At 43.7% G+C, this 27735-nt stretch overlaps 1 protein-coding gene across 9 annotated transcripts in view; it reads left to right on the plus strand.

The window, feature by feature from the left end:
• Positions 1–12083: 12083 nt before the first annotated feature.
• LOC139264638 (sickle tail protein) overlaps positions 12084–27735 on the plus strand; it is an 801407-nt gene continuing 785755 nt past the window's right edge. For all 9 annotated transcript variants that reach the window (XM_070881417.1, XM_070881420.1, XM_070881418.1 and 6 more), the window contains exon 1: positions 12084–12369. In XM_070881417.1, coding sequence (XP_070737518.1) covers positions 12297–12369 — 73 coding nt within the window. In that variant the 5' untranslated portion in view covers positions 12084–12296. The remainder of the gene's footprint in view (positions 12370–27735) is intronic.

The following is a 27735-nucleotide window of genomic DNA, read 5'->3' on the forward strand; positions in this document are numbered from 1 at the left end:
TGGATAAACCAGAATTTTCTGCTATTGAACATCAGGAAGATCAACTCTGCAGCCTTGCCATTGATTCCATACACTGTGGCTAGTTTCTAAGGCTTAACCGAGCTTCAAATATCACATATTTCCATTACTGAGACTGCTATATTCCACTTCCACAACATTGTTCATCTCCATTGCCACTGACACTATTATGCACATCATCCCTAATCCATGCTAATGCTCGCCCAACCTCTGCCTTCCAACCTCTGTTCTGTACTAAGTCCTACTCACCCATCACCCCACACTCATTGGCTCCCCATCCTCCAACACATTTAATTGAAAATTCTTGTCCAAATCCCTTCACAGCCTCATGCCACTTCTGCAACCTTTTCCAGCTTTTTGTCTCCTTCCATGTCATGTCCAATCCATTGTATCTGGCCTCTTGTGCAAGCCCTCTCCCCCTGGTGGCAAACCCTCATCCCTGCTCATTCAGACATCTCTTCCCACATTTAAAAGCTTTCTCAAAACTTCAATCAAGCTTGCATCCACCTGTCCTAACGTCCCCACAAAGGATTGACACCCATTCCATTTCCTCTCTTTCAGATGTTTTACAATGTTAAAAGCACAATATGAATGCAAGTTGCTGTTTCCTGATTATAGTACATGACCAAACAACACAAAATCACTTAGCTCTATTGCAGGGATTACAACGATTGTTTATATGTCATCATTCTTCAATCAACAAGGAACTAGAGAAGCTCAGTGTATGGATTTCAGAAGCTTTTGATGAATATGTGACACCATCTTTTGCTGGGATATATTTCCACAAGTGGGAGTAACCTTTCAGCATTCGCCCAAATGGCCATATGTCATGAGTGCCTGGACAGGAAATGTTAGTAGGGTTAAAGAATCTTTGAGCTATCTTTTGACACTATTGCTCACAACAAAGATCTAATTTCAACAAATATTTAGTAAGAGTCAAATTACTGCTTAGTAAAATGTTAAATTGACTGCAATATCAAGTCCACACATACCATTTACTTGACATATCACATACTAGGAAAGTTATTTGTAACAAGATACAATTAAATTGGGAACTGGAGGCAAAACTGGCAACGGCCTGATGAGATAAAGCAACAAAATCATGTTCAGTTACAGTAACGGATCATCATGATCTCTATTCAAAACTGCTGCCTTCTTTATAGTGTCAAAAGATAGCTCAAAGATTCTTTAACCCTACTAACATTTCCTGTCCAGGCACTCATATGACATATGGCCATTTGGGTGAATGCTGAAAGGTTACTCCCACTTGTGGAAATATATCCCAGCAAAAGATGGTGCTTTCAGGATAGGATGGGCAAAAAGGAAAACTAAAAATAGCTCAAGAAACTATCAAAACAATGTTACATTTCTCTCGTCATTCAGGCGCTGAAGCTAACCGAAAACAAATATTTAAAAAACTCTAATCGGAAAGTGTTTCCAGTAACTTAACTGGAATGAAATGTGCAATTCATAGCTTTCGTCTGGTTACTTGTCCAGTGGTTCAGTTGGTAAATATACCAACTTGAATGGCATTTAGCCATTCAGACCAGTTAGGTCCCCCAGGTATCATCCTGGTCTGCGGTAAATTATTTGGCCCGGTCAGAGCCTTATTCGGGATATCAGATAACCAGAGGCCAATGTCTGAAAAGAAAAGCCAGAGTTCATGCTTCTCATTACGAGTCAGTGACCCCTTCTGGAAAATATGTATCTGGTTATGACAGGATCGGGCTCTGCTGCAATATCTTAGTAGTTAATAGCTTGCTGCCACTCAGGTTAAATAGTGCAAGAGTCAGGCAGTAGGCCCTTTTAATATGCAAATTGGGGTCTTCGGCCGTATGTTTCCATTCATGGGGAAATCTAGAACTAGGGGGCATAGTTTAAGAATAAGGGGTTGCCCATTTAGAACTGAGATGAGGAGAAATTTCTTCTCTCAGAGAGTTGTAAATTTGTGGAATTCTCTGCTCCAGAGAGCTGTGGAGGTTGGGTCATTGAATATATTTAAGGCAGAGATAGACAGATTTTTGAGCGATAAGGGAGTGGAGAGTTATGGGGAGCGGGCAAGGAACTGGAGCTGAGCCCAAGATCAGACCAGCCGTGATCTTATTAAATGAAGCAGGCTCGAGGGGCCAAATGGCCTACTCCTGCTCCTATTTCTTATGTTCTTTTCACACCTGGAGTACTGCGTACAGTTTTGGTCTCCTTATTTAAGGAAGGATATACTTGCATTAGAGACAGTTCAGAGAAGATTCACGAGGTTGATTCCTGAGATGAAGGGGTTGTCATATGAAGAAAGATTGAGCAGGTTTGGCCTTTACTCATTGGAATTTAGAAGAATGAGAGGTGATCTTAATGAAACATATAAGATTCTGAGGGGGCTTGACAGGGTAGATGAAGAGAGGATATTTCCCCTCATGTAATAATCTAGAACTAGAGGGCATAGTTTCAGGATAAGGGGTCACCCATTTAAAACGGACATGAGGAGGAATTTCTTCTCTCAGAGGGTCGTGAATCTTTGGAATTCTTTACCCCGGAGAGCTGTGGAGGCTGGGTCATTGAATATATTTAAGGTGGAGATAGAGATTTTTGAATGATAAGGGAGTCAAGAGTTATGGGGAGCGGGTGGGGATTTTATTGAAAGGTGGAGCAGGCTCGAGGGGCCAAATGGCCTGTTCCTGCTCCTATTTCTTATGTTCTTATGGGCTGGAAATTCAGTAATTACCGCCACCGCCAATATCTCGGCAATATTCCGGTGGAAAACGCTGATCGTGGAATACCATCGGAATACCGCTAAGAACCAAAGCCGCTAGTTTCAGGAAAATTTAGCCGGCGGTGGCGGTAGCAGTATCGGGTGGTGGCGATATTTTTGGTCATGTAAGGCTGGCGTCTGGGAAAATGGGCCTTCTGCGCATGCTCGAATTTCTTTTTTTCTCTGACATTAGTTTTTCCCCGCGATTCAGGGTCAGGGGTCACCCGCGCATGTGCAGAAGAGGGAAGGGGAGAGAGATCAGATATTTCAGAAAGGACGTCGAGCAGCACAGTGATAATAACTTTAATAATTGATTTATACACAACTGTTTTGTACCATCCCCAACTGTTTTGAACAGTCCACAACAATTTGTATATTTTTTGAATATTTTTGTAGACAAATAATGGAGCAAGAAGGAGAGGGAGAGATGAAAAGAGAGGTAGGGGGAAAGAGGAGGGCGAAAAGATTTTCGTTGGACACCCAAGTGGCTCTGGTCCACGAGGTGAAATCTAGATGGGGTCAATTGACCCGGGGAGAGCGTGGGAAATCTGCCCCAGCAGTATATCAGTGACTATGGACTGAGATCTCGGAGACAATGTCGTCAGTTGTGCAGGTCCATCGGGGGGGCAAACCTTGCTGTAAGCAATGAAACGACATAGTTTCGACCACGAGAGTAATAACTTTCATCATGCACTGACTCATTACTTTAAATGTAAATCTGCCACACTTTAATGGAGGTAAGCTTGGTGTCTCAAATTATTTACCATCAACGATCTTATTGCGATGGTTTGCTGTACTTATGTGTGTTCATTATGCACCATTTGTATCTTAATGGTACATTAATGGGACATTGAAGAAAGGATTGGGGACGATTAATTGGGGATGTCTATCTATGTGTTCTGTAATAGTAGTTGGGCAATTAGGTTAAACATTGCTATTGTCATCTTTGCAGAAGAAAATATCCAGCAACCGTGCTGAGTGGCGGCGCACAGGTGGAGGCCCACCAAACTTCGTTGTGTTGTCTGACCTGGAGGAACGCGCTGCAGCCCTGGTCGGAGCACATAGTCGCTCGGCTACCCATGGTGATGCTGTTCCGGTGTCAGCGGAGGCTAAGTCCAGCGTAATCCCTGGACTGTATTGCGGTCATGTAATTTAATGTTATATCTATATAATGTAGAAATAATGTAACGTAATGCTGGGACCATGAAATGTAATGTCATGCAGTTTCTGTCTATTCGGTTTCGGCTAATTTCATGTATTGTCTTTCGGCGACATATAATGCAGTAGTGGTGGTCCTTTAGATAAGCCTGTGCAACGTGAGCATACTCATGTCACCCTGACCAATCCCCTGCTGCTAACCGCTCATATGATGTTTTATAGTTGCACAGGAGGAGCAGCAAGCTGTCCAGGCCACTGGAGCCACCGCCTTCACCTACATCCATCATGTCTGGATTTCTGAAGGAGACTCTACTGAGGAAGAATACGTTCGCCCGGATGACCCGCCTCAAGCTGTTGTGGCTGGGGTTAGGGGGGAATATTGTACAAGTGCAGGAGGTGGTGGAGGAGGATACTCAGGGGTCTATTTTACATGCGGCCATTTCTTCCTTGTCGGGATCCGTTTTTGCTGGGTTCCGATTGGAGGAAGTAGCGGGACCATGCGGTGTGCAGTAGCGTACCCAGAGTGTTCCAGCCCCCATGCCGAATCCGCGGAGGTTGATCCAGAAGGGTAGATATGATCCACGACAGGCAGACGTTGACCTGGACATGGTGGGACTGTCTAGGGTGAGCATCGACGTAGGTCGAGAGCTCCTCCAGGCCATGGGTGGCAGAGCCGGGAACATTGCCACATAATCTGCCCGTCAATCGATGGACATGGCGGAGCTCATTGCGGCAGGGCGGCAAACCGCCGATTCCATCGATGCCATGCAACAATTGATGGAATCGGTATATGGTACTACACCCTACAGTGTCATACCACCCATGGCGACAGCACCTGAGCATTGGAATTAATTGCTTCCGACTTCAACACCCAGAGTTTCTCCAGTACCCCCACACATGGTGCTGTCATTGCCATCCCCCCTACAGCAGCAGCGTTCAAGGTGCTCTGCTGCACAACACCGTAGTCCCAAACCAGATAGGGGCAGGGGTAGGGGATAATGGGAAAAAGCAGTTGGGGGTAAAGCAGAGGTGGGGGGCTTGGGGCGGAGGGAATGGTTGCCAGAGGTAGAATTGGTGCCGGGTGGGGGTTGTTGTGAGTGTTGTTTGTAGTTTGGGGGGTGTTGGGGTGTTTGTTGATGTTTGTTTTTTGTTATATTTTTTTAAGAAACATTTTATTTCTCACATTTTATTTTAAAAGATTTATTATTTAATTTTAACTTTTACAAACTTCCAAATTTCAAATGTTATAAACATGTTTTATTCAACTGAATCATTTGTGTGCAGTATCTCACTCACGTTTAGAAAATGAGGGCTAACAATCATTGTAAGGGTTGTATACAATGGCCCGGCAAGGGTGAAACGTAACTCTCACCGTTCAAGCAAAGCGTTCATTTATGAGCTGCTGATGGTGCTTTTGCAACTGCAAAACTGCTACATGAGGTATCCCCTGTGGTGTTCAGGGAGATGGTGGCATGGGTTCATCGCCAGGCTCCTCATCCTCCTCTCTACTGCAGTCCCCTGTGGCAATTCCTATCCCCTCACGATGGCCAAGTTGTGCAACATGCAACACACCACAATGAACTCAGTGACCTGCTCAGGGTAGTATTGCAGGCTGCCTCCAGAGTGGTCCAGGCATCGGAAGCACTGCTTCAGCACTCCAATTGTCTTTTCGATGATATTGCATGTGGATATATGGATGTTATTGTAATGATGCTTGGCATCGGTCTGATGCTTTCAGAGGGGGGCCGTGAGCCAGGTAGTGAGGCCATATCGATTGTCCCCCAGCAACCAACCGTGACCTTGTGGCTGACTCGTAAACAGGTCAGAGACAGTGCTCTCATGCAAGATGTATGCATCATGGATGCTCCCTGGAAAATTGGCATTTACTACCATGATGTGTTGCGTGTGGTTGACGACAAGCTGCACATTCATGGAGTGGAATCCCTTTCGGTTTTGGTACACCTCTGGCTCCTCTAAAGGTACTCGCAGGGCAATGTGCATACACTCTATGGCACCCTGGACCTTGGAGAAGTTAGCAATTCTTGAAAAACCCAAAGCCTTCTCATTCGGTGCCTCCCTGGTCACTGGGAAGTTTATAAAGTCCATCTTGCGTACATAAAGCACTTCAGTTACCTGGCGAATGCAGCAATGTGTGGTGTGCTGAGGGATGTAGCATATGGCGCCAGCTGATGCCTGAAAGGAGCCGGATGCATAGAAGGCAAGTGCCGCAGTCAATTTCACCTTGATGGGCAGTGCAGTCCTGCTGGTGCTGGTAGGCTGCAAGTCTGCCTTTATGAGCTGGCATATCTCATTGATGACCTCTTTTCTGAAGCGCAGCCTTCTAATGTACTGTGTATTGGACAGGTGCAGGTATGAGCGCTTCTCTCTGTAAATTCGTTGGGGGCAAGGCCTCATCCTCCTCCTAAGTCTGCGACCTCTTTGGGCATATAATGCTCTTTCATAAACCTTCTTCCAGTTCTATTCCACAGCATGCAAGTAGTCAACAATATTGGCACACAAATTAAAAGCCCCAGTCCTAAAATATCCTCTTGTATCCTCAAGTGTCTTCAAATAACCACAAATGTCCTTTAAATTAACCAGCATGTGGTCAGATTCTCTCCAATATATTCAAACACCCTTAAAATCTACTCACAAATAACTTTTGCGCTCTCACCAACTTCAAACAGCCTTTCCTCAAGATCCTTTGGTTTTAAAAATGGCATTTAAAGTAATTCTTGGGGTAAGGAGGGGGTTGGGGGGGTGGGGGAAGATTCAGGTGAGAAAAAATTTAAAAAGACAAAGAATATGGAGAAGCCTAAAGAGCAGGGTAGCACTGGGGAAAATGAAAACCAGAGTGTGACAGGAAGGGACAGAATGCATAAACATAACGGTGAATCAGAAAGTGGGGTCAAAGCAGGCAAAAATGGTAAAACATTTTTTTTAAAGCTCTTTATCTGAATGCACGTAGCATTCGTAACAAAGTAGATGAGATGATGGCACAAATAGATACAAATGGGTATGATCTGATAGCCATTACAGAGACGTGATTGCAAGGTGACCTAGACTGGGAACTAAATATTCAGGGGTATTTGACAATTCGAAAGGACACAGACAGAAAGGAAAAGGAGGTGGGGTAGTACTGTTAATAAAGGATGAGATCAGTGTGTTAGTGAGAAACGATATTGGCTCAGAAGATCAAGATGTTGAATCAGTTGGGTGGAGATAAGGAATAAGAAGGGGGAAAAGTCACTGGTGGGCATAGTCTAGAGGCCCCCTAACAGTAGTTACACTGTTGGACGGAGTATAAATCAAGAAATAATGGCGGCTTGTAAAAAAAAGGGACGGCAATAATCATGGGCGATTTTAACCTTCATATTGATTGGACAAAGCAAATTGGCCAGGGTAGCCTTGAGAAAGAGCTCATAGAGTGTATCTGCGATAGTTTCCTTGAACAGTACATTGCGGAACCAACCAGGGAGCAGGCTACCTTAGATCTGGTACTGTATAATCAGACAGGATTAATAAATGATCTCCGACTAAAGGATCCTTTAGGAATAACATGGTTGAATTTCAAATTCAGTTGTAGGGTGAAAAAGTTGGATCTCAAACCAGCGTCCTAAGCTTAAATAAAAGAGACTACAAAGCTCTGAAAGCAGAATTGGCTAAAGTGGACTGGGAAAATAGATTAATGTATGGGACGGTTGATGAGCAGTGGCAGACATTTAAGGAGATATTTCATAACTCGCAACAAAAAAATAGCCCAACGAGAAGGAAAGAATGTGGGAAGGGATAACCATCCGTGGCTAACTAAGGAAATAAGGGATGGTATCAAATTGAAAACAAGGGCATACAATGTGGCCAAGACTAGTGGGAGGCCAGAGGATTGGGAAACTTTTAAAAGCCAGCAAAGAATGGCTAACAAAATGATTAAGAGAGGGAAGATAGATTATGAAAGTAAACTAGCACAAAATATAAAAACAGATAGCAAGAGTTTCTACAGGTACATAAAAAGGAAAAGAGTGGCTTAAGTCCCCTAGAGGATGAGACTGGGGAATTAATAATGGAGAACAGGGAAACGGCAGAGACGTTGAACAAATATTTTGTATCGGTTTTCACGGTAGAAGACACTAAAAACATCCTAATAGTGGATAATCAAGGAGCTATAGGGAGGGAGGAACTTAATACAATCACTATCAGTAAAGAAGTAGTATTTGGTAAAATAATGGGACAAAAAAGCAGACAAGTCCTCTGGACCCGATGTCTTACATCCTAGGGTCTTAAAAGAAGTGACTGCGGAGATAGTGGATGCATTGGTTGTGATCTACCAAAATTCCCTAGATTCTGGGGCAGTCCCAGCGGATAGGAAAACCGCAAATGTAATGCTCCTATTTAAAAAAGGAGGCAGACAAAAAGCAGTAACTTATAGACCAGTTAGCCTAACATCTGTCATTGGGAAAATGCTAGAGTCCATTATTAAGGAAGCAGTAGCGGAACATTTGGAAAAACATAATTCAATTAAGCAGAGTCAGCATGGTTTTATGAAAGGGAAATTATATTTGACAAATTTGCTGGAGTTCTTTGAGGATGTAACGAATAGGGCGGATACCGGGGAAACCAGTGGATGTGGTGTATTTTGATTTCCAGAAGGCATTTGATAAGGTGCCACATTAAAGTTTACTGCACAAGATAAAAGCTCATGGGGTTGATGGTAATATATTAGCACGGATAAAGGATTGACTAACTAACAGAAAACAGAGAGTCAGGATAAATGGGTCATTTTCCGGTTGGCAAATATTAATTTTTGGGTGCCACAGGGATCGGTGCTGGGGCCTCAACTATTTATGATCTGTATTAATGACTTGGATGAAGGGACCAAGGGTAATGTTGCCAAGTTTGCTGATGATACAAAGATGGATGGGAAAGCAAATTGTGAGGACACAAAAAATCTGCAAAGGGATATAGACAGGCTAAGTGAGTGGAGTATAATGTGGGAAAATATGAAGTTGTCCACTTTGTCGGAAAAAATAGAAAAGCAAATTATAATTTAAATGGAGAAAGGTTGCAAAGTGCTGCAGGACAGAGGGACCTGGGAGCCTTTGTGCATGAAACACAAAGTTAGTATGCAGGTGCAGCAAGTAATCAGGAAGGCAAATGGAATGTTGGCCTTTATTGCAAGGTGGATTGAGTATAAAAGCAGAGAAATTCGGCTACAACTGTGCAGGGTATTGGTGAGGCCACACCTGGAGTACCGTGTACAGTTTTGCTCTCCATATTATAGGAAGGATATTGCATTGGAGGCTGTTCAGAGAAGGTTCACTAGGTTGATCCCAGAGATGAGGGGGTTGACTTATGAAGCTAGGTTGAGTAGGTTGGGCCTATACTCATTTGAGTTCAGATGAATGAGAGGTGATTTTATCAAAACATGTAAGATAATGAGGGGGCTATCAAGGTGGATGCAGAGAGGATATTTCCACTCATGGGGGAAACTAAAACTAGGGGACATAGTCTCAGAATAAGGGGCTTCCCATTTAAAAAACTGAGATGAGGAGGAATTTCTTCTCTCAGACGATTGTAAATCTATGGCATTCTCTGCCCGAGAGAGATGTGGAGGCTGGGTCATTGAATATATTTACGGCGGAGATAGACAGATTTTTGAGCGATAAGGGAATAAAGGGTTATGGGAAGCAGGCAGCGAAGTGGAGCGGAGTCCATGATCAGACCAGCCATGATTTTATTAAATGGTAGAGCAGGCTCGAGAGGCCAGGTGGCCTACTCCTGTTCCTATTTCTTATGTTCTTATGGGTTAAGGTCTGGTAAGACCCAGGTTTTCTGGACAGTATTTCAGTCCGGTGGTAAAAATGGGCGGTTTGATGAATTTACCTCCGGCGGTATTTTGGCGGTGCACAAAATATTACGTTAAAAAGATTATTTTAAAAATAGGCAGATGGTATCATTTATCTCCGCCGGTAATTGAATGACGAATTTACCGCTGCTGATATTTGGGCAGCAAATGGGCTGTAATTTTGAGTTTGGCTGTCATTTGAGCGGTAAACTGTTTGGGTGGAAAGGTGCTGAATTTGCAGCCCTATGTTCTTATTGGATCCCGATTGGCATTTTAGAACTCAACTGCCGTCCAGTTTCAGTTGGTGGTACAACTGAAGAGGAGTTCCACAAAAGCAAGCTGGACCGCTGCTGAACCAGGCCCACAACCCCCTCTCTTCCTGAAAATGGACCCTCCACCCCCAGACCTACTTTTCTGGCCCTGGAGGCTGACTGAGCCAACTGATATTGAACTTCCCGCAGCCAGAATGCTGCCCAGGAAAGCTTGTTTTCCGCCTGCAGCCCTGAGTTCCTATGTTAAAGTGGCCTGATCCTCATAAATTGACCAGGCCTCTCATCAGTAGAAAACTGCAGAAATACCTCCAATCTACCAATTGAAACACAGCCAGCCTCTCTCCAGCATTGGCTTCTCTCAGCACACTGCAGTTACCTCCAGAAGACATGTTCTTAACCCTCCCTTCCAAGCTGCCCCTCTTTGATATCATGTGTGGGCATAAGGTCAATTTCCCATGTACACTGATCACACCCAGATCTATCTCTCCCACAGTTCTCTCGGTCCCAAAATCATCTTTGTACCATCAGACTGCCTGACTTGTCCATGGATGAGTGAAGATTCCCTCCAACAGTATATCAGGAAGACCAATGCCATAATTTTCAGCCCCCACCATAAATTCACTCCCTTACCACCAACATACAAAGGGAAAATGGACTAGCTGAGTTTTGAGACATTGTAAATTGAGCTTGGGGCAGGCGAGAGCTTGTAAAGTGGGGGGAATGTAGAGGAAGGGGCTGGCAGAATGCAGTGGAGGGGGTAGGAGAGAGGACTCGTTAAGACTGTGATACAAAAAGCAGTCAAGGGCAGAAAGGAGAGGAACCAAATTGATGCTGTAAATACTGTATCAACCTATAGTTAATTATTGACCTTAAAGAATTTTGGTGCACCATTAATAACTACTGCAACACAAAAAAAAATCACGAAACGCAGCACCAGTGTGTCGAGACAGTATTTTCTCCTGAGAATAATTAAAAACTGAAACAATCATCTTTTGAATGGTGGAAACATCAGAGAACAAATGTCAAACAATTTCAGTACATTAAAAAGGAAACTGTACCTTCTCAAGTTTAACAATGGATATATATTCCTTACTTCCAAACTCAAGCAAAACTAAAATGGTTACATTTGACATAAAACATCACTTTTATTAACATTGTCCCATTTGCTGGAGCTAATTTAAGCTACTTGCAGAATATTAACTAGTTCTAAGGTCATGGATACAACAGTACAATTAAATTGTACTTGAATATACAGATACGAGTAATGAGTTCATTTAAAGGACAATTATCATTTCTCTCGCTTGCTTATTTTCCTCTAACATTTTTACACAGTCGTCACCTTTGATTTTGTTTGCGCTGCGTCGCAATGGGTTGATCGAGATGACAATTAAAACCTATTCCAGTATAAAGTTAAGTGAACGCAACCGGAATGGAGGCAAGAGGGGTGCAATTCAAAACATACATGGGAATTTAATAATACCATTAAAAAAATAAATCAAACTAGTTGAAGTTATATAAAAATGATATTTGCACAATATTGACAAGAAACCGCTGGGTAAATTAATTTGAAACAAAAAAAACTATCTCCCACGGAAACTCGGAGACTTTGAAATGTGAAAAGGTTTCCAATTTAAGAGCAATGAAACAGCAATTTCACGTCAGTAGTTCAAAAAAAACACGCGCGCGTGTATTGCCTTGCTGGAAACTAAAAACACTGAATATGAATATGCACATGAAGTATATTTGCCCAGTTAAATGCATGCCCTACATCCTCTCTTTTCACATTTAAAAATACATAAACACGGGCCTTTTTTTTCTCTATTTTCATATATCAACCTTGCAGCAACCGGTCTGAAGATGACGCAGTCTGGCTGCAATCGTGTTATTAATAATTACCGAGAGCGGCGCCTGCACGCACCCATCGCGCTCCCTCCCTCACCCCATCTCTTAGCCCCACTCCCCTTGAGGAGCTGCCCAGGTGAATGAAAGCAGCTTCCGGCCAGCAGCGAGCAGTATGGGCGGGCCCAGCACTGCAGTCTTGGCGTGAAACGCGCTGCGCTCTGACAGCAGACAGAGTGAGTGAGTGAGCGAGCGAGAGCAGAGTCAGCGCGCGAGAGGCATGACAGAACTGCGGCTCGACACAGCTCTGCAAAGCGCTCTGCTCCATTCCTGCTGAGCTGACACTCCACCGAAAACACAAATTAAAAGGACGGCAAGGAAGAATGATCATATTTGGAAAAAAAAACACATCACCACAGCAATGTCTGGAAACCGGGTTCAGTTCGCAGGACTGCCGCCTCCGGGAGATGCGAAGGACCGCCACAAAGTAGCACGTAGGTGTTTATTTTTAAAGAAAAGTTTTCACTTATTCTTAGCTCCGGCACGTGGTCTTAGCAAAAAAGTAAATGAATTAATTATGCCTGTGACCTTATCGCACCGTTAGTGAGTGGTTATGGGGTGAAGGAGCCGCGGTGTATAACATGTTGTGTTTTACATAGATTTGTATAGACAGACAGCTCGCTACTTCCAACTTCACTTCAGTGCTTTAACCGTGAATGGCCTGAAGCTGTGTTAATATTGGTGTTGGTTTCAAAGACATACTTAAAATTCCAGTATTTAAAATTTACATTAGCCCTCAGCCTATGACATATTAAACAGAGAATATACAAATGATATATTTTAACATTATGGTTTCATTTACTGTACATTTTAGTGTATTTCATACTTCAGTTGATTGCAAAAATGTCAAGGTCTTTTATCCCTCTATGTTGTCTGAGAATGTTCTTTCTCTTTCTAAGTGCGATGTTTGTATGGTTTTTGTGTGTATATCGAGAGGGAGAGAATTTTTCCCCTGTAAACTTATGCACCTCTGACGGCAGACAGTCATTCTTCTCTGGGCAAGTTATGCTCCAAAGTGTCAATTTATCTTGGGGATAGCTTCAGCACCTGTGTAGCCAACGCACTGACACTTTTCATGATGGAAGCAGAGAAAAATATATTGTACATTGTAACCAACATTGTGTGGAGGTTACTGTAGTTATTAAGACTGGCTATTTCAAGTTACAAAATATTTGTTTTATTTCTAACAATGTATTGTTACTTCAGGTACCCAATTAAATTGCTCTTGTGGGTATTTTTGTGGGTTGCCTGTGATACTCATGATTATATAACTAAACATTAGACCATTGTGATATTTGAGATAATGCAACATCTAGTGTGCTAAAGTACTAGTTGCTGAAGGATAGATACGGCACTGGTAATGATTGTGGTTCTGTACCAGCAGGTGTGTAACAGTCACTTAGTTTAATAGTGTAAACTTTGTTTTTTCTTGAAACAATAACCCAAAGCAAACTTAAGTGTTACAATATTTGGACAAGATAAGACAGTGATTAGAGATGTGTGAGATTGATAAATGGTTTTGGGTGTATGTGCATTATTGGCCCCAAACCAGAAAGGGTAATTGACCTCTTAAATTTACCTTGACCTCTGCTTTTAAATCTTTGCATTGTGAGCTGCTTAAAGAGTAGGCATAATCTGTAAGAAGTCCCTTTTTTAAAAATTTAAAAATAAATCTATATAGAGCAAAGATGACCTCTATTTGGAGATAAGAGTACCAACACTGAAGTATACAACTAGCTTATTTCATTCTGGTTTTGCATCTCTCATCTGACATCTATTAGGCTATTGTACCTGTGACCTCGTGTGCTCAATTGGAGATAGATTCTTCACCTGTGTAGCTGTGATTGCAATGCCAGCCAGTTTTCATGAATTAAATCCAAAGTGAGGAAATATGCAAAGGATGAATTACACAAGTATAGGATTTCCTTTTTGATATTGGATTCCATTCCATTCCATTAAAATGTCAAAAGAAAGCACTTTCATTTATATTGCACCTCCAGGGTAACCAAGACTGGGAACTCAACATCCAGGGGTATTCAATATTCAGGAAGGAGAGACAGGAAGGAAAAGGAGATGGGGTAGCATTACTAGTTAAAGAGGAGATTAACGTAATAGTAAGGAAGTACATTAGCTTGGATGATGTGGAATCTATATGGGTAGAGCTGCGAAATACCAAAGGGCAGAAAATGTTAGTAGGAGTTGTGTACAGACCACGAAACAGTAGTAGGGAGGTTGGGGATGGCATCAAACAGGAAATTGGGGACGTGTGCAATAAGGGTACAGCAGTTATCATGGGTGACTTTAATCTACATATTGATTGGGCTAACCAAACTGGTAGCAATACTGTGGATGTGGATTTCCTGGCGTGTATAAGGGATGGTTTTCTAGACCAATATGTCAAGGAACCAACTAGGGAGCAGGCCATCCTAGACTGGGTCTTGTGTAATGAGAGAGGATTAATTAGCAATCTGGTAGTGTGAGGCCCCTTGGGGAAGAGTGACCACAATATGGTAGAATTCTTTATTAAGATGGAGAGTGACACAGTTAATTCAGAGACTAGGGTCCTGAACTTAAGGAAAGATAACTTCGATGGTTTGAGGTGTGAATTGGCTAGGATAGACTGGTGAATGATACTTAAAGGCCTGATTGTGGATAGGCAATGGCAGACATTTAAAGATCACATGGATGAACTACAACAATTGTACGTCCCTATCTGGCGTAAAAATAAAAAGAGGAAGGTGGCTGGCTAACAAGGGAAATTAGGGATAGTGTTAAATCCAAGGAAGAGGCATATAAATTGGCCAGAAAAAGCAGCAAACTTGAGGACTGGGAGAAATTTAGAATTCAGCAGAGGAGGACAAAGAGTCTAATTAGGAGGGGGAAAATAAAGTATGAGAGGAAACTTGTAGGGAACATAAAAACTGACTGCAAAAGCTTCCATAGATATGTGAAGAGAAAAAGATTAGTGAAGCCTAATGTAGGTCCCTTGCAGTCAGAATCAGGTGAATTCATAATGGAGAACAAGGAAATGGCAGACCAATTGAACAAGTACTTTGGTTCTGTCTTCACTAAGGAAGACGCAAATAACCTCCCGAAAATAGTAGGGGACCGAGGGTCAAGCGAGAAGGAGGAACTGAAGAAAATCCTTATTAGTCAGGAAACTGTGTTCGGGAAATTGATGGGATTGAGGCTGATAAATACCCAGGGCCTGATAATCTGCATCCCAGAGTACTTAAGGAAGTGGCCCTAGAAATAGTGGATGCATTGGTGGTCATTTTCCAACATTCTATAGACTCTGGATCAATTCCTATGGATTAGAGGGTAGCTAATTTAACCCCACTTTTTTAAAAAAGGAGGGAGAGAGAAAACATGGAATTGTAGTTCGGTTAGCTTGACATCGGTAGTGGGGAAAATGTTGGAATCAATTATTAAAGATGTAATAGCAGCGCATTTGGTAAGCAGTGACAGGATCGGTCCAAGTCAGCATGGATTTATGAAAGGGAAATCATGCTTGACAAATCTTCGAGAATTTTTTGAGGATGTAACTAGTAGAGTGGACAAGGGAGAACCAGTGGATGTGGTGTATTTTGACTTTCAGAAGGCTTTTGACAAGGTCCCACACAAGAGATTAGTGTGCAAAATTAAAGTACATGGTATTGGGGGTAATGTATTGATCTAGATAGAGAACTGGTTGGCAGACAGGAAGCAAAGAGTAGAAGTAAACGGGTCCTTTTCAGATGGCAGGCAGTGACCAGTGGGGTACCGCAAGGTTCAGTACTGGGACCCCAGCTATTTACAATGTACATTAATGATTTAGATGAAGGAATTGAGTGTAATATCTCCAAGTTTGCAGATGACACTAAGCTGGGTGGCAGAGTGAGCTGTGAGGAGCATGCCAAGAGGCTGCAGGGTGACTTGGACAGGTTAGGTGAGTGGGCAAATGCATGGCAGATGCAGTATAATGTAGATAAATGTGAGGTTATCCACTTTGGTGGCAAAAACAGGAAGGCAGAATATTATCTGAATAGTGACAGATTAGGAAAAGGGGAGGTGCAACGAGACCTGGGTGTCATGGTTCTTCAGTCCTTGAAAGTTGGCATGCAGGTACAGCAGGCGGTGAAGAAGGCAAATGCCATGTTGGCCTTCATAGCGAGAGGATTTGAGTATAGGAGCAGAGAGGTCTTACTGCAGTTGTGCAGGGCCTTGGTGAGGCCACACTTTGAATATTGTGTACAGTTTTGGTCTCCTAATCTGGCAAAGGACATTCTTGCTATTGAGGAAGTGCAGCAGACGTTCACCAGACCGATTCCCGGGATGGCAGGACTGACATATGAAGAAAGACTGGATTGACTAGGCTTATATTCGCTGGAATTTAGAAGAATGAGCGGGGATGTCATAGAAACATATAAAATTCTGATGGGATTGGACAGGTTACATAGAAACATAGAAAATAGGTGCAGCAGTAGACCATTCGGACCCTCGAGCCTGCTTTGCCACTCTAAGATCATGGCTGATCTGAGCATGGATTCAGCTCCACTTCTGTGCCCCCTCCCCATAACTCTTTACTCCCTTATCGCTGAAAAATTTGTCTTGTCTCCGCCTTAAATATATTCAATGACCCAACCTCCACAGCTCTCTGGGGCAGAGAATTCCATAGAATTACAACCGTCTGAGAGAAGAAATTTCTCCTCATCTCAGTTTTAAATGGGCGGCCCCTTATTCTAAGACTATGTCCCCTAGTTTTAGTTTCCCCTATGGATGGAAATATCCTCTCTGCATCCACCTTGTCGATCCCCCTCATTATCTTATAAGTTTTAATAAGATCACCTCTCATTCTTCTGAACTCCAATGTGTAAAGGCCCAACCTATCCTCATAAGTCAACCCCCTCATCTCCGGAATGAACCTAGTGAACCTTTTCTGAACAGCCTTCAATGCAAGTATATCCTTCCCCATTCTGCAGCATGCTACCCGCCACCACCTCAGTGAGACCCCAACACTGCATGAGGTAGAAAAGGCCATATGACAGCTAAAAAAACAACAAGGCTACGGGAGCGCATGGAATCCCTGATGAGGCACTGAAGTATGGTGGAGAGGCACGACTGGCACGAATACACGACCTCCTCCTCTCTCATCTGGAGGAAGGAGAGCATGCTGAGAGATCTGAGATGCAGTGATCGTGACCATCTTTTTTAAAAAAAGGGACACGTCCGACTGCGGCAACTACAGAGGAATCTCCCTGCTTTCAACCACTGGGAAAGTCGTCGCTGGAGTCCTCCTCAACCATCTTCTCCTTGTGGCCGAGGAGCTCCTCCCGGAGTCGCAGTGCGGATTTTTCCCCTCCGAGGCACAACGACATGATTTTTGCAGCGCGACAGCTGCAGGATAAATGCAGGGAACAACGCCAGCCCTTATACATGGCTTTCTTTGACCTGACAAAGATCTTTGACACTGTCAACCGCGAGGGTCTATGGAGCGTCCTGCTCTGTTTCGGATGCCCCCAACAGTAGGGAGAGCGATAGTGATAGGGGATTCAATTGTAAGGGGAATAGATAGGCGTTTCTGCGGCCACAACCGAGACTCCAGGATGGTATGTTGCCTCCCTGGTGCAAGGGTCAAGGATGTCTCGGAGCGGGTGCAGGACATTCTAAAAAGGGAGGGAGAACAGCCAGTTGTCGTGGTGCACATTGGTACCAACGACATAGGTAAAAAAAAGGGATGAGGTCCTACGAAACGAATTTAAGGAGCGAGGAGCTAAATTTAAAAAGTAGGACCTCAAAAGTAGTAATCTCGGGATTGCTACCAGTGCCACGTGCTAGTCCGAGTAGGAATCGCAGGATAGCGCAGATGAATACTTGGCTTGAGCAGTGGTGCAGCAGGGAGGGATTCAAATTCCTGGGGCATTGGAACCGGTTCTGGGGGAGGTGGGACCAGTACAAACCGGACGGTCTGCACCTGGGCAGGACCAGAACCAATGTCCTAGGGGGAGTGTTTGTTAATGCTGTTGGGGAGGAGTTAAACTAATATGGCAGGGGGGATGGGAACCAATGCAGGGAGACAGAGGGAAACAAAAAGGAGACAAAAGCAAAAGATAGAAAGGAGATGAGGAAAAGTGGAGGGCAGAGAAACCCAAGGCAAAGAACAAAAAGGGCCACTGTATAGCAAAATTCTAAAAGGACAAAGGGTGTTAAAAAAACAAGCCTGAAGGCTTTGTGTCTTAATGCAAGGAGTATCCGTAATAAGGTGGATGAATTAACTGTGCAAATAGATGTTAACAAATATGATGTGATTGGGATTACAGAGACGTGGCTCCAGGATGATCAGGGCTGGGAACTCAACATCCAGGGGTATTCAACATTCAGGAAGGATAGAATAAAAGGAAGAGGAGGTGGGGTAGCATTGCTGGTTAAGGAGGAGATTAATGCAATAGTTAGGAAGGACATTAGCTTGGATGATGTGGAATCTATATGGGTAGAGCTGCAGAACACCAAAGGGCAAAAAACGTTAGTGGGAGTTGTGTACGGACCTCCAAACAGTAGTAGTGATGTTGGGGAGGGCATCAAACAGGAAATTAGGGGTGCATGCAATAAAGGTGCAGCAGTTATAATGGGTGACTTTAATATGCACATAGATTGGGCTAACCAAACTGGAAGCAATACGGTGGAGGAGGATTTCATGGAGTGCATAAGGGATGGTTTTCTAGACCAATATGTCGAGGCCATCTTAGACTGGGTGTTGTGTAATGAGAGAGGATTAATTAGCAATCTCGTTGTGCGAGGCCCCTTGGGGAAGAGTGACCATAATATGGTGGAATTCTGCATTAGGATGGAGAATGAAACAATTAATTCAGAGACCATGGTCCAGAACTTAAAGAAGGCTAACTTTGAAGGTATGAGGCATGAATTGGCTAGGATAGATTGGTGAATGATACTTAAGGGGTTGACTGTGGATGGGCAATGGCAGACATTTAGAGACCGCATGGATGAACTGCAACAATTGTACATTCCTGTCTGGCGTAAAAATAAAATGGGGAAGGTGGCTCAACCGTGGCTATCAAGGGAAATCAGGGATAGTATTAAAGCCAAGGAAGTGGCATACAAATTGGCCAGAAATAGCAGCGAACCCGGGGACTGGGAGAAATTTAGAACTCAGCAGAGGAGGACAAAGGGTTTGATTAGGGCAGGGAAAATGAAGTACGAGAAGAAGCTTGCAGGGAACATTAAGACGGATTGCAAAAGTTTCTATAGATATGTAAAGAGAAAAAGGTTAGTAAAGACAAACATAGGTCCCCTGCAGTCAGAATCAGGGGAAGTCATAAGGGGGAACAAAGAAATGGCGGACCAATTGAACAAGTATTTTGGTTCGGTATTCACTAAGGAGGACACAAACAACCTTCCGGATATAAAAGTGGTCAGCGGGTCTAGTAAGGAGGAGGAACTGAGGGAAATCCTTATTAGTCGGGAAATTGTGTTGGGGAAATTGATGGGATTAAAAGCCGATAAATCCCCAGGGCCTGATGGACTGCATCCCAGAGTACTTAAGGAGGTGGCCTTGGAAATAGCGGATGCATTGATAGTAATTTTCCAACATTCCATTGACTCTGGATCAGTTCCTATGGAGTGGAGGGTAGCCAATGTAACCCCACTTTTTAAAAAAGGAGGGAGAGAGAAAACAGGAAATTATAGACCGGTCAGCCTGACATCGGTAGTGGGTAAAATGATGGAATCAATTATTAAGGATGTCATAGCAGTGCATTTGGAAAGAGGTGACATGATAGGTCCAAGTCAGCATGGATTTGTGAAAGTGAAATCATGCTTGACAAATCTTCTGGAATCTTTTGAGGATGTTTCCAGTAGAGTGGACAAGGGAGAACCAGTTGATGTGGTATATTTGGACTTTCAGAAGGCTTTCGACAAGGTCCCACACAAGAGGTTAATGTGCAAAGTTAAAGCACATGGGATTGGGGGTAGTGTGCTGACATGGATTGAGAACTGGTTGTCAGACAGGAAGCAAAGAGTAGGAGTAAATGAGGACTTTTCAGAATGGCAGGCAGTGACTAGTGGGGTACCGCAAGGTTCTGTGCTGGGACCCCAGCTGTTTACACTGTACATTAATAATTTAGACGAGGGGATTAAATGCAGTATCTCCAAATTTGCGGATGACACTAAGTTGGGTGGCAGTGTGAGCTGCGAGGTGGATGCTATGTGGCTGCAGAGTGACTTGGATAGGTTAGGTGAGTGGGCAAATGCATGGCAGATGAAGTATAATGTGGATAAATGTGAGGTTATCCACTTTGGTGGTAAAAACAGAGAGACAGACTATTATCTGAATGGTGACAGATTAGAAAAAGGGGAGGTGCAACGAGACCTGGGTGTCATGGTACATCAGTCATTGAAGGTTGGCATGCAGGTACAGCAGGCGGTTAAGAAAGCAAATGGCATGTTGGCCTTCATAGCGAGGGGATTTGAGTACAGGGGCAGGGAGGTGTTGCTACAGTTGTACAGGGCCTTGGTGAGGCCACACCTGGAGTATTGTGTACAGTTTTGGTCTCCTAACCTGAGGAAGGACATTCTTGCTATTGAGGGAGTGCAGCGAAGGTTCACCAGACTGATTCCCGGGATGGCGGGACTGACCTATCAAGAAAGACTGGATCAACTGGGCTTGTATTCACTGGAGTTCAGAAGAATGAGAAGGGACCTCATAGAAACGTTTAAAATTCTGACGGGTTTAGACAGGTTAGATGCAGGAAGAATGTTCCCAATGTTGGGGAAGTCCAGAACCAGGGGACAAAGTCTAAGGATAAGGGGTAAGCCATTTAGGACCGAGATGAGGAGAAACTTCTTCACCCAGAGAGTGGTGAACCTGTGGAATTCTCTACCACAGAAAGTTGTTGAGGCCAATTCATTAAATATATTCAAAAAGGAGTTCGATGAAGTCCTTACTACTAGCGGGATCAAGGGGTATGGCGAGAAAGCAGGAATGGGGTACTGAAGTTGCATGTTCAGCCATGAACTCATTGAATGGCTGTGCAGGCTAGAAGGACCGAATGGCTTACTCCTGCACCTATTTTCTATGTTGCTATGTACGTTACCATACTCCACCTGCTCCATGATGACCTGCAAGCAGTGATCCTTATCAACAGATCCTTCACAGACCCAATTCATGTCCGGACCAGGGTCAAGCAGGGTTACATCATCGCCCCAACCCTCTTCTCAATCTTCCTCGCTGCCATGCTCCACCTCACAGTTCATGAGCTCCCAGCTGGAGTGGAGCTAAACTACAGAACCAGTGGAAAGCTGTTCAACCTTCACCGTCTCCAGGCCACATCAAAGACCACTCCAACCTCTGTCATCGAGCTACAGTACGCGGACGACGCCTGTGTCTGTGCACACGCAGAGGCTGAACTCCAGGACATAGTCGACATATTTACCGAGGCGTATGAAAGCTTGGGCCTTGCGCTAAACATGAGTAAGACAAAGGTCCTCCATCAGCCTGTCCTTGCTGCACAGCACTGCCCCCCCAAATATCAAGATCCACAGCATGGCCCTGGACAACGTAGACCACGTCCCCTATCTCGGGAGCCTCCTAGCAACAAGAGCAGGCATTGATGATGAAATCCAGCACGACCTCCAGTGCACCAGTGCAGCCTTCGGCTGCCTGAGGAAAAGAGTGTTTGAAGATCAGTCCCTCAAAACTGTCACCAAGCTCATGGTCTACAGGGCCGTCGTAATACTCGCCCTCCTTTATGGCTCAGACGTGAACCATGTACAGTAGACACCTCAAGACGCTGGAGAAATACCACCAGCGATGTCTCCGCAAGATCCTGCAAATCCCCTGGAAGGACAGACGCACAAACATTAGCGTTCTCATCCAGGCCAGCATTGATGCACTGATCACACTTGATCAGCTCCGCTGGGCAGGCCACATAGTTCGCATGCCTGACCCGAGACTCCCAAAGCAAGCGCTCTACTCTGAACTCGTCCACGGCAAACGAGCCAAAGGCGGGCAGAGGAAACGTTTCAAGGACACCCTCAAAGCCTCCCTGATAAAGTGCGACATCCCCACTGACATCTGGGAGTCCTTGGCCATAGATGGCCCTAAGTAGAGGAAGTGCATTTCGGAGGGCGCTGAGCTCCTCGAGTATCGTCGCTGAGAGCATGCAGAAATCAAGCGCAGGCAGCGGAAGGAGAGGGCGGGAACCAGGCTCCCTGCCCACACTTTCCCTCAACGACTATCTGTCCCACCTGTGACAGAGTCTGTGGTTCTTGTATTGAACTGTACAGCCACCTAAGAGCTCATGCTAAGAGTGGAAGCAAGTCTTCCTCGATTCTGAGGGACTGCCTATGATGATGATCCTTCCTTAAATACGGGGACCAAAACTGTGCGCAGTACTCCAGGTCACAAATACCCTGCTTTTATACTCTCTCCTCCTTTCAGTAAAGGCCAACATTGCATTTGCCTTCCTGATTACTTGCTGTACCTGCATACTAACTTTTTGTGTTTCATGCACAAGGTCCCCAGGTCTCTGTACTGCAGCACTTTGCAATTTTTGTCCATTTAAATTATAATTTGCTTTTCTATTATTTCTGCCAAAGTGGATAACCTCACATTTTCCAACATTATACTCCATCTGCCAAATTTTTGCCCACTCACTTCGCCTGTCTATATCCCTTTGCAGATTTATTGTGCCCTCCTCACAATTTGCTTTCCCCCCATCTTTGTATCATCAGCAAACTTGGCTACATTACACTCAGTCTCTTCATCCAAATCTTAATATAGATTGTAAATAGTTGAGGACCCAACACTGATCCCTGTGGCACCCCACACGTCACTTTGTCAACCGGAAAATGACCCATTTATCCCGACTCTCTGTTTTCTGTTCGTTAACCAATCCTCTATTCATGCTAATATATTACACCCAACCTCATGAGCTTTTATCTTGTGCAGTAACCTCTTATGTGGCACCTTATCGAATGCCTTCTGGAAATCCAAATGCACCACATCCACTGGTTCCCCCTTATCCACCCTGCTCGTTACATCCTCAAAGAATTCCAGCAAATAGTTAATCTGTTTTGGTAGTTTTGGCCAAGGGATAAATTTTAGCCAGGATACTGAGAGAATTCTCTTGGCTCTTCTTTGCATAGTGCCATAGAAACTTTTACAGCCACCTGAACAGATAACACCAACAACTTGCATTTATATAGCAAATGAATGAAACCTCGATTTAATATCTCATCTGAAAGTCAGCCTCTAATAATGTAGCACTCCCTCAGTACTGTACTGATTTGCCAGCCTAGATATTCTGGTCATGTCCTGGAGTGAGACTTGAACCCACAACCTTCGGACTCTGTGGCAAAACTGTGACCAAATTGACAACCACCGCTCCAAATGGTTTTAATTAGATAAGCTATTTAGAATTTTCTCCTGATCATCCATTATTGTTCAATATCTAACCCTGGAATTTCCTGAAATGGCAAATTTACTGCCAAACATTAAGTTAGACCATGGAGTGTCCTGATCCTGCAGTGGTCCATTTATGCCAGTGTTTAGCAATGTCACTTCCGAATGGCCAACGTATTGGTCCAATAACTCTAACGGCTAAAAAGGATGGAACAATCACCAGCTAGGTAAAGTTCAGATACCATGCAGTATTGCATGAATCATTTTGTTGTCTATTCAAAGTTAAATCTAAAAGCATATCTGATTTAGAGAGCTGAATGAAATGATTATCCTCTGAATTGAGAATAGCGAATCATTGATCAGTGTGAAGTCCTAGAAAGAAAGACCACGAAGACACTAGGGTACCTAGTGCTAACTAATTTCAAATCCAGTTTCCCAAGATAGGGTGAATGAATTATTAAACTAAAATAACTATAGTTCAAAAGAAAGAAGACCTGCATTTATATAACACCTTTCACGACTACGTCCCAAAATGCTTTACAGTTAATGAAGTACTTCTTGAAGTGCAGTCACTGTTGTAATGTAGGAAACTTAGCCAATTTGCACACTGAAAGCTCCCACTAACTGTGATGTGATCATGACCAGATAATCTGTTTTTATTGTGTTGCTTTGAGAGATAAATATTGCCATGACACCAGGGATAATTCCCCTGCTCTTCAAAATAGTACCATAGGATCTTTTACAACCACCTGAGAGAGCAATTAGGCCTCGGTTTAACATCTCATCCAAAAGACGGCATCTCTAACAGTATAGCACTCCCTCAGTGCTACTTTGGAGTGTCAGCCTAGATTTTTGTGCTGAAGACCCTGGAGTGTGGGACTTGAACCCACAACTTTCTGATTCAGGTGAGGGTGCTGTGAAAGGCCTTTAATTTATATTGTCGCAAAGGATATTCTGCTTCAGGTCAGCCAAAATCTTCAACTGGTGTTCAGCTAGCTCTGCTATCTACAAATACAGGCATCAAAAATGTTGTGTTTATTCCACTAAATTTAGCTCATTTAACACTTACAAAGCCAATGCCTTTTTGAGCTTGTTGAGGTTCCCCGTGAAGTTTTGCAGTTCTCTTCATTCGATATAATCTCAACATTGTCGGGTCACCATACTGTTTTGATTCACTCTAAGTGGCAACGTTATTGCAACAAATTTGAAAGAAAGACTTGCATTTATATAGCGCCTTTCACGACCACCAGACGTCCCAAAGCGCTTTATAGCCAATTAAGTACTTTTTGAAATGTAGTCATTGTTGTAATGTAATTTAGTGGTGTTGGTTGAGCGATAAATATTGGTTAGGCCACCAGGGAGAACTCCCCTGCTCATATTCAAAATAGTGCTGGGATCTTTTATGTCCACTTGAGAGGGCAAACGTGGCCTTGGTTTTACTTCTCATTCAAAAGACAGCACCTCCAACAATGCAACCCTCTCTCAGTACTGTACTGGAGTGTCAACTTAGCTTTTGTGGTCATGTCTCTGGAGTGGTACTTGAACCCACAACCTTCTGACTCATAGGCTAAAGTGCCAGCACTGAGCCACTGCTCCATTGATTTTGTAGGGAGGGAGGGTGCGGAGCTATGATTGTTTTCCTCACTGTTCCACCAAGGATCGCAGCAGAGGGTTCGAGAAAATTTTGCCATTGCATAACTAATGGTGCAAGTAGCTCACGCCATCATTAATGGTGTTTGCCATAAATGCGGCCTCACTGCAGCGCATGTTTTCAGGAAATTGCAGGCCATCATTTCTTCTTTTGGGATATCTGTTGCTGCTGTTGCAGTAAAACCTAACAAAAAGGTTGGGGCATGGATTTGAAAAGACTTTGTCTAATAATCTGTTCAGAAGTTGATGTAGTAGTGCACCAAAAGTCCCATACATTTAAAATTATTATTCATTGTACTTGTATTTCACCGGAGTCTGCTACTATACAAATCTTTGATAATGAGTGGGAAATGACAGTGCATATATCTGGCATACATATGTGTCAATTCTATGAATCCATCGCTTCAGAAAATAGAAGCCAATATGAAAAATTGAAGGCTATAACTGCCACTGGCCACTGAAACTTGGGAAAATATGTTTTTTAAATCAAAATTGATGTACCATTACAAAGCTGCTGTTGGAATAGCTAGAAGTTGCCTGTGAATAGAAGACTTGTTCAGTTAGTTTGTTGAAAAATACTCTCTGAAAGCCATGTAGAGATGTATGGTGTTAGAAAAATCACATTTATGGTCCAAAATAAAAAACAATTAATTACAATTTATTTTTTTTCATTTCTGTGTTCTGGTCAAGTTACAGATATTTAGGGCCCAAGTTAGGCGCAGCCCCGACCTGGACGCCCGTTTTTCGCGCCAGAAAGTGCACCTAAAAAATACTTACCTATTCTCCGGCTCCCTGCAGGTCCTCTGGATCTGGGCGCGGCGCAGCACGAGCTGTGGGTGGCAGAGCCAGAGCCAGGACCCTGCGCTGAAAACAGTGCCAGGACCTCTGCACAGGCGCGATACAGTGGGCACGCATGTGCAATAGCTCCAGGCACCCAAAACTGTGTGGGAGGGGCCCAAAGCACGCAGCCCCTAGCCCTGGCCGAATGGCCTCACTGGAGCTGCGTGGATAAGGCTGCCTTCCACGCCCAGCTCCTACTTCCTCCCGACCAGACCCGACCCCCCGCTCTCCCCTCTCCCTCCCCGCCCCCGGACCCGACTCGACTCCCGCTCCCTCCCCCCCCCCCCCCCCAGGACCTGACCCCCGCCCCCGGACCAGACTCAATTCCCACTCCCCACTCTTTTTTTTCCACTCCCCCTCCGGCCCCCGGACCCGACCACCCCCGACCCGACCCCCGGCCACCTACCTTTAAGTCAAGTCTTGGGCCCGGCCCGTTCAGTATCCCTCTCGCCCTCCTCTCGCCCTCCTCTTGCTGTCAGAAACACAAACACTGACAGACAGAGAGTGAGAGACACACACACAGACAGACAGAGATAGAGACACTGACAGAGACACACTGGGGGGGCCGTCCCAGCACGCTGTTGGAGGGTTCCCGGTGCTGCAGTCGGTAAGTAGAAAATGTTTTATTTATTGATTTTTTTTTTTTTTAAATTAATTTTTAAATTTATTTTGATTTATTGGTTGATTTATTGATGTATTTATCATTTATTCTCTGATTTGTAACCTACGCCTGATTTTCTAAGTGTAGGCAAGGTTTTTCTGAGCATACAAAAGTCTACACTTACTCCATTCTAAGTTAGTTTGGAGTAAGTTTTCACTGCCTAAACTTTCAAAACGGGCGTAAGTGGCCGGACGCACCCCCTTTTGAAAAAAAAATCTGTTCCAAACTGAAACTGTTCTAACTGACTGGAACTGGAGCAAACTAAATGCCGATAATTGCAATTTTTAAGATACTCCATTCTAAACCAGTTGCTCCAAAAAAACAGGAGCAACTCGGGCCAAAACTTGGCCCCTTAGTTTCAATTTTATTCGATTGGTTGCCGCCTTGCCTCTGCATCAGAAAGTTGTGAATTCAAGCCTCAATCCACATGGCCAAGTTTGGCACTCCAATTCAGTTCTGAAGATGTGCATTATTATTTGAGGTGTCATCCTTTGGATGATGTCTGCTGGGACAGGTTAGTCTTAAACTACTTGACCTTGTCACTATTCAAATCCATGTGTTCTACTATAACGAATTATAAGATAGTTATTTGCTGTTATCTATCTTTTGCGAAATTTCAATTAAGCTACAGTAGTTTTTGTCCTGAAATCCCGCTGAACTGATTTTAATGATCTTGAGTGGACTTTCCCCTCTTCCATTCAGAGTCAGTGGAAAGAATTTCCCTTTTTAACTCTGCTTCCAATTGGGGACTTTTAGATAGTATTTAGCTGTTTCAGTTGGTGTCATATCTCAGGGAATATACTTTGCATGTACTGATGTTTGAAATTACCTATTATTTGATTTAATTCAAAAAGTACATCATTGGCTGTTAAGCTTTGAGACATCCAGTGGTTGTGAAAGGCACTATTTATATGCAAGTCTTTCTTTTCTTTAAAACAAATTGGATATCTTATTTATCCTGCTAAGAAAACAATATTTAAGTTGTATACAGACTTCAAGCTCATCCAGGGTCTGACTCAGTGTCGTACTTGGCTGCCTATTTTGTTTGACAAATAACTGCTTGTTGTCACGGGAATAATGTTAGTCTATGGAGGAAGAAAAGTTACTGCTGATTTATGTCCAAGCAGAGCCCAATCTCATGGCATTTCTCTAGCTTGGCATATCTGGCAAACAAGAACCCCTAATTTTAAGTATTCTTCCTTACTAATAAAAAGAATCCTGCTGCCAAGTTTTTAATGGGCTGCTTGATCA

The sequence above is a fragment of the Pristiophorus japonicus genome, chromosome 5, assembly GCF_044704955.1.
Source record: "Pristiophorus japonicus isolate sPriJap1 chromosome 5, sPriJap1.hap1, whole genome shotgun sequence".
NCBI classification, from domain to species: domain Eukaryota; kingdom Metazoa; phylum Chordata; class Chondrichthyes; family Pristiophoridae; genus Pristiophorus; species Pristiophorus japonicus.